Genomic DNA, 15,144 nt, shown 5'->3' on the forward strand with positions numbered 1-15,144 from the left:
CTCTTTTTTTTGGTTTTTTTTTTTTTTTTTTTTTTTTTTTTTTTTTTTTTTTTTTTTTTTTTTGAGAGAGGTCTTGTTACACAGTTCAATCTGGCCTTGAATACACTATGTGGCCTAGGCTGGCCTCAAACTCATGGCAATCTTCCTGCCTCAGCCTCCTGAGTTTTTATAGATTTACTTTACAGGGTATGATTTCATGAGAAGGGCCATAAATTTCTGAGTTTATTGTACTGACTGCTTATTAACTGTGCTGAGGGTGCTGCACAAGTCCCAAAATGAGTGAGATGTATACTGCAAAGGTGTCGTATCTTTTTGGGAGGAGAGAAGCAAAGAGAAAAGGGAAACCTATACATGGGTACTTTGAGAATGGAGAAGAACTTGTCTATTATCATGTATTAATTTTTCATGTGTTTATTTATTTTTAGTCGGGGAAATGTCCGATGAGGAGATCAAAAAGAAGACACTTGCCTCAGCTGTAGCCTGTTTAGAAGGGAAGTCTCCAGGGGATAAAGCAGCAATCATCCATCAGCACCTTGGCCGAAGGGAAATGACAGATGTGATTATTGAGACCATGAAGTCCAACCCAGGTACGCTCTCTGAAACCCTGGATTCTCTTGTAATGTAGGCCTCTGGTTACCTGTTTTACACAAGTTGTTTGATGAGTCCACTATGTTGACCTTTAGCATACTTTTATTTTTCACTGCCCATGTGCTTTATGTGAGTTTGATTGTTGTTGTTTCGGTTCTTTATTGTTTTTCTGAGACAGGATCTCACTATGTACTTCAGGCTGGCCTTAAACTCAAGCAATCTTCCTACCTCAACCTCCTGAGGCTTATCTGATCCTTCTTAAGCCATATTTTGCTGCCTCTAAATTTTTTTTCTGAGTCAGGCATGGTGGTCCACACATGTAATCCAAGTTATTCAGGAGGCTAAAACAGGAAGATCAGTTGAGCCTAGGTGTTCAGAGTCATAGTATGAGCAACATAATGAGACCTTGCCTCAAAAAATATATGGTTGGTTAGTTAATTCATCCTAACAAGTTGGATTTGCCACTATAGTCAGTGAGGGGAGAGCTCCTTACCACCTAAGTGAGCAGCAGATCATGAATGTGTCCAGATAAGTGTATTGTGCCTCCCCTTGCTCTACCAGCTTACTCCAGCTGAGGGGGTGACTGTGTTCTTTGTCTCTCGGGGTGGTCAAAACTGGTAGATTTGGTTTCAAATGCAATAGCCCTGGTTGTTTGTCTTACTTAGGAGTACGTGATGGAAGAGGCCTGCTATATTACGCTACTACTGGATGTAAGAGCTCTCCTTGAGTTTCTCAGTATTGAGATTTTCATGGGGGAAAAGGCACTTAAAGTTGGGGTGACCCTTAACTCAGCTGTTCTGTGAATTCAGTTTTGAATGCAATACTTTACACATCCTCTGTCAGAGTTCATTGTTCTGACTTGTATTTTAACCTAATTAGAATCCTTCAACATATTTACAACTGTTTATGATCTTCTAATTTTTGATTGTTAAAAGATACAATGGAAGGAAAGGAGTCTTCAGAAGCGTCTCTCCCTGTGCAGAAAAATAGAGATCAGAATAAAGAATGCATAAATGTAGCTCCTGAATCTCCATCCAAACAGCTTCCAGACCAGATCTCATTCTTCAGTGGAAATCCTTCAGTTGAAATAGTTCACGGTATAATGCACCTATACAAGACAAAGTAAGGAAAATCTTTTTCCTTTTGGGTTGCTCTGTTTTTTGCCTTGGAGTAGAGAAAAACTCTTGGCCTTTTATGTACTGTGTATGAGGGAATTCTTAGATATTTTACATTCTTTTGATTTTGTGGATAAGAACAAAACTCTTTCTTATGAAAGAAACATGTATTAGTTAAGAAAATATTACCTTAGCAGTTAGGCATGGATGGTGGTTGGGGAATTGAAATAAAAACAAGCAAAAAAAAAAAAAAAAAAGATCCATAATATCATATTGTCCCATACCCCCACCAAATCTTTACTAAAGAAAATAAGGAGTCAGTTAATGGTGTTACCTCTTTTACTTTATTGTGGTCCATACAAAGCTTGCCAGAGACACAGAGAAAGAGGAACATTTGGCTAGATAATCAAGGAGGTGGGCCATGAGCCTCTTGGTAACTGGTATCTGATCTCTTAAAGGCTGTCCTTGTTCTAACTTGTTGGCCAGGTCCCTCCTGGGAAAACAGCTGTCAAGTGAATTTGTAGCATTTTAAAAGCAAATGAAGCGGAGCTGGTGGTGCATGTTTGTAATCCCAGCACTTGGGAGGCAAGGCCAGCTTGGAGTATATAGTGAGTTCAAGGCCAGCCTAGGCTACATAGCAAGACCCTGCCTCAACAAACCAAAAAAAAAAAAAAAAAAAAAAAAAAAAAAAAAAAAGTAATTGAATTGTGAAGGATTTTTCTTTCCCCGCTTCTAGCTATTCCAGCTCAACAACACTTTCTGTAATCTTTAATCTCATCCTCATGATTTAGAATTTTTCTAGATTTAGAGCTCTTAATTTCATCTAAACCACTTGAGAGAAGTCACAGCTAGATATGAATTACTCAACAACAGATTATTATTCAGAAAATAATAGAATAAAGCACAAACTGAATTTTCATAGTACTAATTTGTGACCATAAAATGCCTTTAACTAAAGATTGAAAATTCTGTTGGGTGTGTAATATAGAATATTTTAAAGCTTGCCTTAGTGTCTACTGAAGATGTTTGGGAATTTTGAGTTTTTTCATCTCTTGTATAATTCAAGCAAAACAACAAGATATTTAAATTGATTTGTGAAGTATTACAAGTTGTATTTTTCCCATTTTTTTGACATAAGTTATCTAATTAGTGTTAATTGAACTCACCATACCTCATCTATTCAAAACAATCTAATTATTGTCTTATTAGTAAGATGACCTCCTTAAAAGAAGATGTGAGGCGCAGTGCCATGCTGTGTATTCTCACAGTCCCTGCTACAATGACCAGTCATGATCTTATGAAGTTTGTCGCCCCATTTAATGAAGTAATTGAACAAATGAAAATCATCAGAGACTCTACTCCAAATCAATATATGGTGCTGATAAAGTTTAGTGCACAGGTAAAAGTTAAGATATTAAAAAATCTCTTTGCCACAGAAACTCAATAATTGTGTGATACTAGCAGTGTATGATTTACAATGTTTTGCATGTAAAGTTCTTGACATGTATCTTGTAGGGTACTCTTGTAACCAGAGATGTGTTTCTGGATTCATTAGTAGAAATACAACTGTTATTCATACCTGTGTGTTTTTAATGCATCTTTTTGGCTATGAAATCTGAGTTTTATCTGTTTATCCAGTGATAACTATACTCGTAAAACTAATTCACAAACTTTTTGAAATAGACACTGTCATTTGCCATTACCCCTACTTCTTTCATTCTGTTTTTATAAGGTGCTCTTTGATATATTTTAGAAAATCTTTTTTTGGGGGGGTGGGGGGAATAAGAGGGATTTTGTGGCATTCTTTGAAGTGTTAAAGATGCTTTACAGTCCTGATTGGAAATCACTGCAATAGAAGATTGAAAGAAAGGTGTTATTTTCAGTTTTAAAAGTGCGTGTACATTATAATAGTTTCTGTATGATGCAGAAAGGTCTTACCTTCCCCTCCATTTCACTCACTGTGTTAGGCACCTCTGTTCTACAGACATTAGAAAAGTATCCTGTTGGTTTTGCCTACTCATTCTTTTGAGATGTATGTTTCTCTTTCTTTTTCTTTTTGGTACTGGGGATCAATCTTAGGACCTTGTGCTTGCGAGGCAGGCTCAGTGCTGCTGAGCTGAATCCCTGGCCTGAGCATGTATGTTTCTGTATGAGTAAGCTTTAGGTATTCAGTTATTCTTTTTTTTTTTTTTCTGTGAATTCAGTTACTCTATTCTTTTGTTCATTCAATTTGTATTTTCTGATAATAGCTTGTTGTATGTGTCCATTGGAATTTCTTTAAGGTTTGCAGTGCAGCTTTGTCATAATTTCTGTGTCACCTCAGTGATAAATAGCCTCTTGAATTTGCCCCAAATAGTTCCTAGCTAGATGCATCACTGAGGTCATTTGCTGTTGCCTCTGACCAGTTGCCCAGGTTTGTGAGTGAAAGGGAGCCCATGGCTCTCTCCTTCCTCATTACAGAACTCCAGCAGTGGTAGCAATGGCAGCCATTCAGTGGCCATGTAGAGGAAGTCAAGAGAAATGATAGTTGGAATATACTCGTACCTGTTCTGTAGGTCCCGTTAAGTGTGGAGTTCTGTGTACAAGAAGGCACACAGTTACTATCTTTAACCTTTATGAAATACCCCATCATTAAAACACATTTAAAATGTGTTTCAAATGTCCTGCGGACTTAGACTTCACAAGTTAGCAGTGAGAACAGAAAACCACTTAACTCCTCTTACTGTCAACAGGCCTTCTGAGTACTCTGAGGAATTTTGAAGCTCTGGGGAAGTGACATCTTAAACTTGGTAGCACATATGATAATAATATAATAGGTAACTTTTATTAGCTGGGTGTGGTGCTACACACATGTGATCCAAGCAATTGGGAGGATGAGGCAGGAGGATTACTGTGAGTTGGAGGCCAGCCTGGGCTACATAGTGAGTTCAGGGCCAGCCTGAACTACAAAACAACCTTAAAAAAATGGGTACGATGGCACACACTTGTAATCTCAGCACTCAGAGAGGCTTGGGCAGGAGGGTTACAAATTCAAACCCAGCCCAGGCAACTTAGCAAGACCTTTTCTCTTTTTCAGCTTGTGTGTGTGTGTGTGTGTGTGTGTGTGTGTGTGTGTGTGTGTGTGTGTGTATTACTGGGGATCAAACTAAGGACATTGCCCTTGCAAGGCAGGCAAGGTGCCACTGAGCTAAATTCCCGGTCCAGCAAGACCTTTTCTCAAAATAAAAAAGGTCTGGGAATATAGATCCATGCAAAGGTCCTAGGTTCAATCCTCAGTACTAAGAAAAAATGTAATAGTCTGAAGTTTAATAAACCCACCACACTAACCTATTTAGTAAACCCACAAACTTCCTTGTAGCAGGTGCCACTCTTTTAATGTGCAGGTGATACCGTGAATGTTTTCTGTTGCTTTTGGATTTTATTTATACATCTGCACTATCCTTTCCACTTCTGTCTTGTTTGTTTTGTTTTGAGTTCTACTATTTATTGCTACTCCTGGATCTTAGGTTCTGATTCTAGCCTATCAAGGTCCATCCTGACAAGGACTAAGTCCTAGTAACCTCTTGGCATAAGACCTGAAGTTGTTAAATTACTACCAGGCTCTAATGAGAACATAGACTCAATAGCTCAGCTGACTGTTGAGCACTTACTAGATGCCAGACCCTCTTCTATGTACTTTTCATTTATTAGCTCTTTGAATCCTTTCAGCAATGCCACAAGACATGTGTTGGTACTTTTCCTTTTCACTAGGAATTAGGAAATAAGAAATAGGCATAGATAATTTACTTACCAAAGTTGTTAGGTAAGAAGTATCAGACTTAGGATTTAATCCCAGGCAGACTGACTATATCCTGGGCAGCTATCTACATTATTACTCTGTTCTTTTTATTACCAGGGAATTTTTCATAGACCACTGTGTCTTTTGCAGTCTCTTGGGTTTCTTTTGGCCTTAGCTTTGTGTTGGACGTTTTATAAAGAGATGTGTGTACCATATGAAGCTAGGTGTGGTGGTACATGCCTGTAACCCCAGCACTTGGGTTTTCTTGAGGCTGAGGCAGGAGCATTGCTGGGAGTTCAAGGCCAGCATGGGCTCAATGTAATAAGTTCAAGGCCAACCTGAACTACATAGCAAGTCTCTGTCTCAAAAAACAAAAACAACCCCCCAACACACACAAAAAAAACCCACCAGGCCGGGTGTGGTGGCGCATGCCTGTAATCCCAGCACTTGGGAGGCTGAGGCAGGAGGATCACTATGAGTTTGAGGCCAGCCTGGGCTACATAGTGGGTTCCAGGTCAGTCTCAACTACATAGTGAGACCCTGTCTCAAAAAACCAAAAAAAAAAAAAAAAACCCACCAGTTTTGTAATATGAACTTTAGAAAATCTGGTCTTCGAGTAAAGAATTTATAATTTATCAGGAAACGAAAATAGGATCAAGTTCATTTTATTGTTCTTAGGGATTAAAAAGAAAAGATAACCCCTTAGCACTGTGTTGGTTTGTTTTCACTTGCCTGCTTGGGTAGGACAGTCTAGAAAACCATTTTGAGAATAAAAATCTGTTCTCATCGCTACAGTTGAGTGCTGTGACAGTGGAGGAGCCCTATCACAAAGGGTGTTTCTCTTTTCTGAGTTTAGCCTCTGAAGAGTACAGTAAAAACAAGACAGGAGAAAGAAAATTGGGTTCCTTTAAATTTTGGACTTCATACAATGCAAACATTTTAAATAAAAGTTGCTTCCTTTGTGTTCTTTGCAGTGAGCTACAGGCTTTTGTGCATTTTGATACTGGATTGAAGAAGAAACCATGTGTATTTTGTTCCCTCCTCTCTTGCTGGTGAAGAGCACAGTGCTTGGCACTTAGTAGGTGCTCAGTAAATATTTGAAAAGTAAGCCAGGCGTGATGGCACATACTTGTAATTGTAGCACTCTGAGAGACTAAGGCAGGAGGATCACAAGTTAAGCCCACTGGGAACTTGGCGACTTAGCAAGATTCTGCCTCAAAAATAAGAAGGGCTGGAGTTGGAGCTCAATGAGAAGGCCCTGAGTTCAATCCTCAGTACCATAAAAAAAAAAAAAAAAAAATTGAACAAATAAAGCTGTTTTTCTAATAATGACTTTTGCTTTAGCTTTCCCAGTGCTAGGATTACAGGTGTGCACCATTAGGCCCAGCTCTAACGATAACATTTTATTTTATTTTAATTAATTTATTTATTTATTTATTTATTGGAGACAAGGCCTCACTATGTAGTTGATACTACACTTTATCTTAGCCAAAAGGCCGAGAAGCGATTCTCATTATATAGTTGAGACTGACCTGGAACTCTCTATGCAGCCCAGGCTGGTCTCAAATTCACAGCGATCCTCCTGCCTCAGCCTCCAAAGTGCTGGGATTACAGGTGTGCGACACCATGCCCAACCTAACAATCACATTTTAAAGAATACACCAGTGTGTTCAAATTGGAGATCACATCTGTGTAGATGTTACCATTTTTTTTAAGTACATTTCTTTGGTATAGATGAACATCTCCCCCAAGAAAAGAATAATCTGGTGCTGAGCAGAATTGGTCACATGCCTCGTTTCTTTCTCTGAGGCCTAGGCACTTGGTGAGCATTTGCAGAACTCCAGATCCAGGCAGGGGTCTGCCTTCCCTCAGGGCTGGCCCAGCCCATGGTGGTGCTGGGAGCCTGGAAGAGCTCAGCTGAGTCCATCATCCAGCCAGATAGCTCCCTTGTCGAGGGATACTTGAGCTTCCTGTGCTGCTTACTCAGCCAGTACTGTTTCAAGAAAAAGCTATTGCTCCAAAACAGTGGGAGAAAGTACTTTAGGTTGCTTTTTCTTAATATTAAAGAGATTTATTGTCCAACAACTGGTTGTACACATTTTGAATTTAAATACGTAGTACACAGAATGTTTCCTTCAAGAACGTCATCCATCCCCTCTCCCAATAAAACTACTACATTCAAAATTTATAGTCTCTGCTCAGCTGCTTAGCCTACTTGGTCATATTAAGAAAGCATAAATAATCAAAAATCCACAATTGGATTACATCATTCGAGTGGAATTAGATGCTGTGTGAGAAGCTTAGGGTGGCAGTGAAATTCAGAATCTTGTTTGAGAAATTAGGCAGGACCCATTGCCTGGGACAGCCTCGATTCTGTTGGTAGAGGCTGACAACACAGCAGAATCCCTCTTTCCCCCATACTCAAGTTGCTTTTCTACATTGGTAGCACACAACTTTCTGTTTGGGCCAATCCCTGTGTGGAAGAAAGAAATGCAGACAAGCCTTGGCCTCCCTGCTGCCTCAAAAAACTGACTCAGTTTAAAAACTGGAATCTTTTTTGTTCTGTCTACTAACCATAGGCTAAAAGGTTCAATTTTAACGATTGTCCTTATTCACAAATGTGTATGTGCTTTTGCAAGTTTTCCTAAAGGAGGCTACTTCTCTTCATCTGTCTTCCACTATGAAGGAATCTAACTGTTAGTTTTTTGTTTGTTTTGTTTGGTTGGTTTTTGGGGGGAGTTGTTTGTTTTGGAGATGTTTTTTTTTTGGGGGGGGTACTGGGGATCGAACTCAGATCCTTGTACTTGCAAGGCAGGCGGCAGCACCACTGAGCTAAAATCCCTGGCCCCTGGAGGTTTTTTTTGAGACAGGGTCTTACTGTGTAGTTCAGACTTGCCTTGAATTCACTGTGTAGTCCAGGTTGAACTCCTGGCAATCCTCCTGCCTCAGCCTCCCAAATGCTGGGATTACCAGCATGCACAACCTTGCCCAGCTGGTGACTATTAGTATTCTAAAAACGGGTTTATTTCGGACTGTTTGACCTTCATCGAGAGGTTTGCTTTTGATATTGGACACTCCTGATGGGATCCTTGTGGAACTATTATACATAATTTATATCATGTGTTATGTCATGTATTATTTGATTTATTGAAAAGGAGATGGGTTTTCACCACATACTCCTTTTTTGTTTTAAAAGATGAATGCTGATATATTTCTTTAAGAGAATTCTTCCGTAGCTGTCATCAATTGTAATTTGGTTACAAGCTTTACAGAAGCATGTTTTCTCAGCTGCTGCAGAAGTGAAGGCTAGAGGAGAAAAACCTATCAAGGGAAATGTTGACCGCTGCTGGTGAATATTAAAATTGTACTGGCTTTCATCTTCTATACCTCAATACTTCCTGCCAGTCCAAGTCAAAACTCACACATAGCCCGGGAAATACTGCCAAACTGTTGGATCCTGGCCTGCAGAGCGTGATCAGCTCAGCAGCCTCAGTAGATGTTACTTTTTTCTGGCAGTTGCTTTGTTTCCAGACTGTAGATTTACAAAGCTGGTGAGGAAAACAATCGAAGTTACACATCTGGAATATGAAGCAGATTTTCAGTCTGTCTTGTTTCCTCTTCCCCACTGGGGTGCACAGGCCGATGCGGACAGTTTTTATATGGCATGCAATGGCCGCCAGTTCAACTCCATAGAAGATGATGTTTGCCAGCTGGTCTATGTGGAAAGGGCTGAAGTGCTGAAGTCAGAAGACGTAAGTGTGAATGCTGCTTGTATTGATTCTAAATCCATCCGATTGGTATAAAATTGGATGCCAAGGTAACTGTGGAAATTCCCAGAGTAGGCCAAACCCTAGAGACAGAAAGGAGATGCCTGGCTGCCAAGGGCTGGGGCAGAGAGGAATGCAGAGTGACTGCTGACAGGTGGTGGGGTTTGTTTTTGAGGTGATGGAAATGTTCTGGAATTAGTGGTGACAGTTGCTATAAGAACCACTCAGTTGTACACTTTAACATAGAGAATTTCATGGGATATGAATTTTATCTCATTTTTTTACCTTCAAAAAATATTTTTAAATGTGTTAAAAAACCTATATTGTTGAAATGGAGTGTTAATCTATTCCAGATCAGTTAAACATTGCCTAGTGCTGAAATGTTTTTATTGGAAATATTAACCCTTAATCCTCCTAATTGCTTTTTTTTTTTTTTTTTTTTTTTTTGGGAGACAGGGTCTCACTATGTAGTTGAGACTGACCTGGAACTCACTATGTAGCCCAGGCTGGTCTGGTACTCACAGGGATCCTCCTGCCTCTGCCTCCCGAGTGCTGGGATTACAGGCGTGTGCCACCACGCCTGGCTCTCCTTCTAATTGTTAATTCTGCCTTGCTGTGATTTGCAGTTGGTCTGATCTGCCACCCTTGGTGGGAACCCTTCCTGCAACATGTACTCAGTCAAATTACTTTATAAAACAGCAGGTTCAGCTCTATGAGAATTTTAAGATTGCCTTTTTTTTTTGTACCGGGAATTGAACTTGGAACCTTGCACTCGTGAGGCATGTAGCGGAACTACTGAGCTAAATCTCCTGCCCAAGATTGCCTTTCTTTTAGAGTAGACCTAGAGGGCAAGGATTTAGCTCAGCAGTGCCGCACCTGCCTGACAAGTGCAAGGTCCTGAATTTGATCCCCACTACCAGGGAAAGAAAAGAAAGATAGCAAGAAAGAAAGAGACAGACAGAGAAAGAAAGTAGATCTAGTGGTGGGCATGGTGGCGCACACCTGTAATCCTAGCACTCGGGAGGCTGAGGCAGGAGACTTGCTGAGAGTTTGAGGCCAGCCTGGGCTATGTAGTGAGACTTTATCTCAAAAAGTCAATAAATACATGAATAAAGTAAACCTAGTGATCTTTTTACCTTGAAATCAGCTTCAAAGTAGATTCTACTTTGATTGTTCTTTTATTTGGTTAGGGAACTAAAATGGATGAATGATGCAATTGAGCTTCCTTTGTGCCAAGTGCTACTGCATGAGGCCTCCGTTTTTCTTTTTGTTTTTTGTTTTTTTTGGTACTGGGTATCAAACTCTGGTCCTTGCGCTTGCGAAGCAGGCCACCAAACCGCTGAGCTAAATCCCCGGCCCAAGGCCTCTGTTTTGAGGTTCTTTTCTCTAAATGTGCATGGCTTCTTGAGAAATTTCCCGTAAATATCTACTCTTCAGAGACTGTAATGTGCTTTTTCTCCATTTGTCTGGGGGTTTTGTTGTTGTTATTCTTGTGGTTTGTTTTGAGACAGTTCAGACTGGCCTTGAGCCTACTGTGTATCCCAGGTTGACCTTGAACTCATAGTCCTCCTCTGGCCTTAGCCTCCCAGGTGCTGGAATTACAGGCCTACACCACCACGCTGGGCCTTTGTTTTGTTTTGTTACTTTTTGTAGTGCTGGGATTGAATCCAGGGCCCCACATAAACTAGGCAAATGCTCTACCACTGAGCTACATCCCTAGCCCCTCTTCTCACCCTCCGTGGTACTGAAAGTTGAACTTAGGATCTTTGCACTGATCTACTTTCCTAGACTTTATTTTTTGAGACAGGATCTTGCTAAATTACTGGGCTTGAATTTGCAGTCCTCCTGCCTCAGCCTCCTAGAGTGCTGAGATTACATGTGTGTACCACCATACCTGACTTTCTGTTTGTCCTTATGTATGTCTCTCCACATTTATGTAGGTAATTCCTTCTAATATTCTGGAATCTGATTTTTGTTCACTATTGTTCCACACCTTAAGTGGTGTCTTACATAGCAAGATCTATGTAAGGACTCAGTAAGTATGACCTAAATGCATGAATCAATGAAATGAGTGTTAGTGATATTTTTAATCATTCAGTAGGAATACTAGTTATAATTTACTCTGGAAGAATCATTCAGGTCCATTTCTGGTCTCCTTTTGTTCCATGGGCTTGTATTGTAGTCACACATATTGGGAGCTTGAAATAGAAGTCTGGTTCCATTTCAGAGCAGTTTATCAGCATTTGGGCAGCAGTCTGTTCCTAGAATGTCAGGTCCATGAGGGCAGGAATTTTTGCCTGCTGTGTTCACTACTGTATTATCAGGATCCAGCACAGTGCTGGGAATATAAACAGTGCTCAAAGGCCGGGATTTAGCTCAGTGTTTCTGCTGCCTGCCTCGAAAGCACAAGGACCCAAGTTCAATCTCCGGTACTGAAAAGAAGGGCCAGGGATTTAGCTCAGTGGTGCCACCACCTGCCTTGCAAGTGCAGGGTCCTGAGTTTCATCTCCCAGGTACAAAAAAAAAAAAAAACAAAACCAAAAAACAATAAACCACAGTGCTCAATCAGTACTTGGTGAATGAATGAACAAATAAATGAAAAGCTTACTAATTTAAATTATTTGCATAGAGCCATAATGTTGAGAACATCCTTCTGGAAGTCAACAGGAAAACTTGTTCAGAGGAAAAAAAGAGATGGCTGAGGGGTGCTTTACAGTAAGGCCTCACGCACTGTGTCTCCCTGCAGGGTGCCAGTCTCCCAGTGATGGACCTGACGGAGCTCCCTAAGTGCACGGTGTGTCTGGAGCGCATGGACGAGTCCGTGAATGGCATTCTCACCACACTGTGCAACCACAGCTTCCACAGCCAGTGTCTACAGCGCTGGGACGACACCACGTGAGTGCAGGAACCATCTGCCACCACAGGAGCCCATTCTAACATGTACCCAGAATTAAAAATGGCCATCACCAAACACGAACTATTCTAAATGTTGATTCTACCAGCCTGGCACCATGACAGTACAGACTCTTCCATTTTGCTCCTCTTTCCTCAGTTCACCAGGGAGTCTGAACTCTTAAGATATTTCCCAAAACACTGTGAATTGCTCTTTCCTTCCAAGAGCCAAAATGGAAAAAAATAATAAGCAAAACTTGGCTTTAAGGCTCTTATGTTAAAGTGAAATCTGTATCTTGGGCTCAGTGGTCAGGTGCTTGCCTAGTGCGTAAAAGGCCCTGGTTTGATCGTTAGCACCAGGGGGAAAAAAGAAAGAATGAACTCTACATCTCGCATTTCCCTATCATGTACACTTGGTTTCTTGGTTTCTAGCATTTGCTTCAGCTTTCTTCCCAACTGGGCAATGGCAACCTTTATTGGGTTGTTGATGGCTTTGTACCAGGTAGTGATAGCAACCACCAGCTATATGGCACACACTTAAGTGTCCTGATTCCCAGTGCACCAAAAAGCCTCAGTTATAGGTGACATTGCTGCACACAAAAAACTGAAAGGGCACCTATACCTCTTCCCCCTTAAGTCAAAGGTGACTGCTCCCTTTGCAAACTGCCCTGCAGGACTTAGCTAGAAAGGTATGTCAGGCACTGGCCTTATGGGTCCCTAGAACAAAAAATTGATAAACAAGCAGCCACACAATTAAGTGTGGAGAACCACAGCCTTCCCAGGTGATATAAAGGAGTAGTGTGCAAAAAGCAAAAAAAAAAAAAAGTAGTAGTGTGCAGCATTGTGACTGGAGACCTGAGCCCTGACACCACCAGGCCACTTGAGAAATGATGTCACCAGGAGCGATAGGTAGGAGTTAGTGGCTGGAATATGGGAGCAAAAGAAGACAGCGATGCGGAGGAGAAGAGGACACTCACATCTGAGAAGTCCAGCAGTTAGGAGGGAGAGAGTCCCCAGGAATCCCTGCTTGCACAGCTTCCACAGAGCAAGGACCTGACCTGCCTTGCTCCCTGTCATGCCCATCGTGAAGTGTGAGACATGGCTTCTTCCTCAGAAACATACAGTTCATTGAGTGAGTGGGTTTTCATACAAAACAGACAGACTAGATCTTGCAGCCTTCTAATAGGAAACTCAGAACCTGTTTATCTGTGCAAGAACTTAGTATTCTTTCTGCTTGTTTCCTTTTCTTGCTTTTACTGACTTGGCTAGGTAACAGTTTGGTATTAGGTATAACTGGAGCTTTCTTTTTTGGTGCCAATTTAGTCAGCCTCAAATATACCCACTTTCTGTTTGCCCATCTGATAAAATATATTCATGACTAATATTGAGTAGTATTACTTTGTCTTCACTAATAGAAAAGGGTTAATTGATTTTTTTTTTTTTATTGTCCTTTTACTGCCTTTTTTTTTTTTTTCCTGGTACTGGGGAATCAACCCAGGACCTTTGCACTGAGTTACATCCCCAGCCCTTTTTCTGTTTTGTACTTTGAGACAGGGTCTTGCTACCTAAATGGCCCCAGGCTGGGCTTCAACTTCCAGTCTTCTTGCCTCCCAGAGTGCTGAGATTATAGGCTTGTGCCACTATGTCTAACTTGTTGCTTCTTTATAAATCCGGACTTGCAAAGTAAATAGCACTGGCATCTTTGATATGATTTCCAATACAAAGCAAAATGTCACGCATGTTTAGTTTATTGCCACAGTTTTTTTTTTTTTTTAATTTGATAGTCTGGAACAGTGGCACATTCCTATAATCCCAGCACTTGGGAGGATGAGACAGGAGGATCAATAGGAGTTCAAGGTCACCCTGAACTACATAGCAAGACCCTGGCTCAAAACAAACAAAATTTGGTGACATTTACTGCAGATTTTAGATCTAACTTTTAAGAAAAACCTGTACAAGATGGGTATATCTTTAATGATTTAAATCTTTGGGAAATGGGGACAAGATAGATGGTTTGGTATAAAAGTACATTATGAGGGCTGGGGATTTAGCTCAGTAGTGCCACCTCCTGCCTGGCAAACTCAAGGTCCGAGTTCAGTCCCCGGTACTCCCCCCAAAAAATTACATTATGAATAACCAAACATGAAACAAAATAAAAAATGTGTCTCAGATCCTAATTCTAACCTGTAAATATTTGGGCTTTTGATCAGCTGACTCTTAGAAGAATAAGAAAGTATATAAAGCAAAAATTCTCCCTTTGCTTCTGTAGTTTCATTTTGTTTGAGAATAGTTCAGAATGTCTGTAAGGTAAATGATAGGTTATTCCAAACTTTAAAATAATCACTTAGGAAAATAATTTAAAAATAGCATGTCAGGGCTGGACTGGTGGCACATGGCTGTAATCCCAGCACTTGGGAGGCTGAGGCAGGTGGCCTGCACTACATAGTGAGTTCAAAGCTACATAGCAAGACTCTGTCTCAACAAAAAAAAAAGTAGAAAGTTGAAGCAGGAAGATCACAAGTTCAAGGCCAATCTGGGCAATTTAGCAACTTAGACCCTGTCTCAGGAAATAAAAAAGGCCCTACCAGGGCTGTAGCTCAGGCAGCACAGCACCAGCCTGGCTGTCAGGAGGCTATGAGTTCAATTCTCGGTATAAACAAATAGCCTAAGGATATCTCTCAGTGCAAAGGCACTAGCTTCAATCCCCAGACCCACCAAAAGAAAAGAAAAGCATTTAAGAGAAGATACAAAGTCCAGTTTGGGGAAGGGGGATGTGACTCAGTGGTAGAGCACTTGCTTAGCCTACTTGAGACCCTGGGTTTGATCCCTAGCACACTCCCACAAAGAAAGTTTCCTGTTTAAAATATTTAGTGACTATTGTGTGTCACACACTATTTTTTTTTTTTTTTTTTTTTTTGCTTTTGGATTCTTTTATATCTAATCTGAACCATGATCTTTGGTGTCCTGAATAGGTGTCCCGTCTGCCGATACTGTCAAACATTTT

At 40.7% G+C, this 15,144-nt stretch overlaps 1 protein-coding gene and 1 pseudogene across 3 annotated transcripts in view; one reads left to right on the plus strand and one right to left on the minus strand.

Annotated features, from left to right (window-relative positions):
* The window catches only part of Brap (BRCA1 associated protein), a 43,322-nt gene that overhangs the window by 2,172 nt on the left and 26,006 nt on the right, over window positions 1-15,144 (plus strand). For all 3 annotated transcript variants that reach the window (XM_010604481.3, XM_010604482.3, XM_010604479.3), the window contains exons 2-6: window positions 426-587; window positions 1,524-1,710; window positions 2,913-3,102; window positions 9,120-9,233; window positions 11,995-12,143. In XM_010604481.3, the coding sequence (XP_010602783.1) occupies window positions 426-587; window positions 1,524-1,710; window positions 2,913-3,102; window positions 9,120-9,233; window positions 11,995-12,143 (802 nt within the window). The remainder of the gene's footprint in view (window positions 1-425; window positions 588-1,523; window positions 1,711-2,912; window positions 3,103-9,119; window positions 9,234-11,994; window positions 12,144-15,144) is intronic.
* LOC117285806 lies at window positions 6,829-6,989 on the minus strand (annotated as a pseudogene).

The sequence above is a fragment of the Fukomys damarensis genome, unplaced genomic scaffold, assembly GCF_012274545.1.
Source record: "Fukomys damarensis isolate Sample0158 unplaced genomic scaffold, DMR_v1.0_HiC HiC_scaffold_12, whole genome shotgun sequence".
NCBI classification, from domain to species: Eukaryota; Metazoa; Chordata; class Mammalia; order Rodentia; family Bathyergidae; genus Fukomys; species Fukomys damarensis.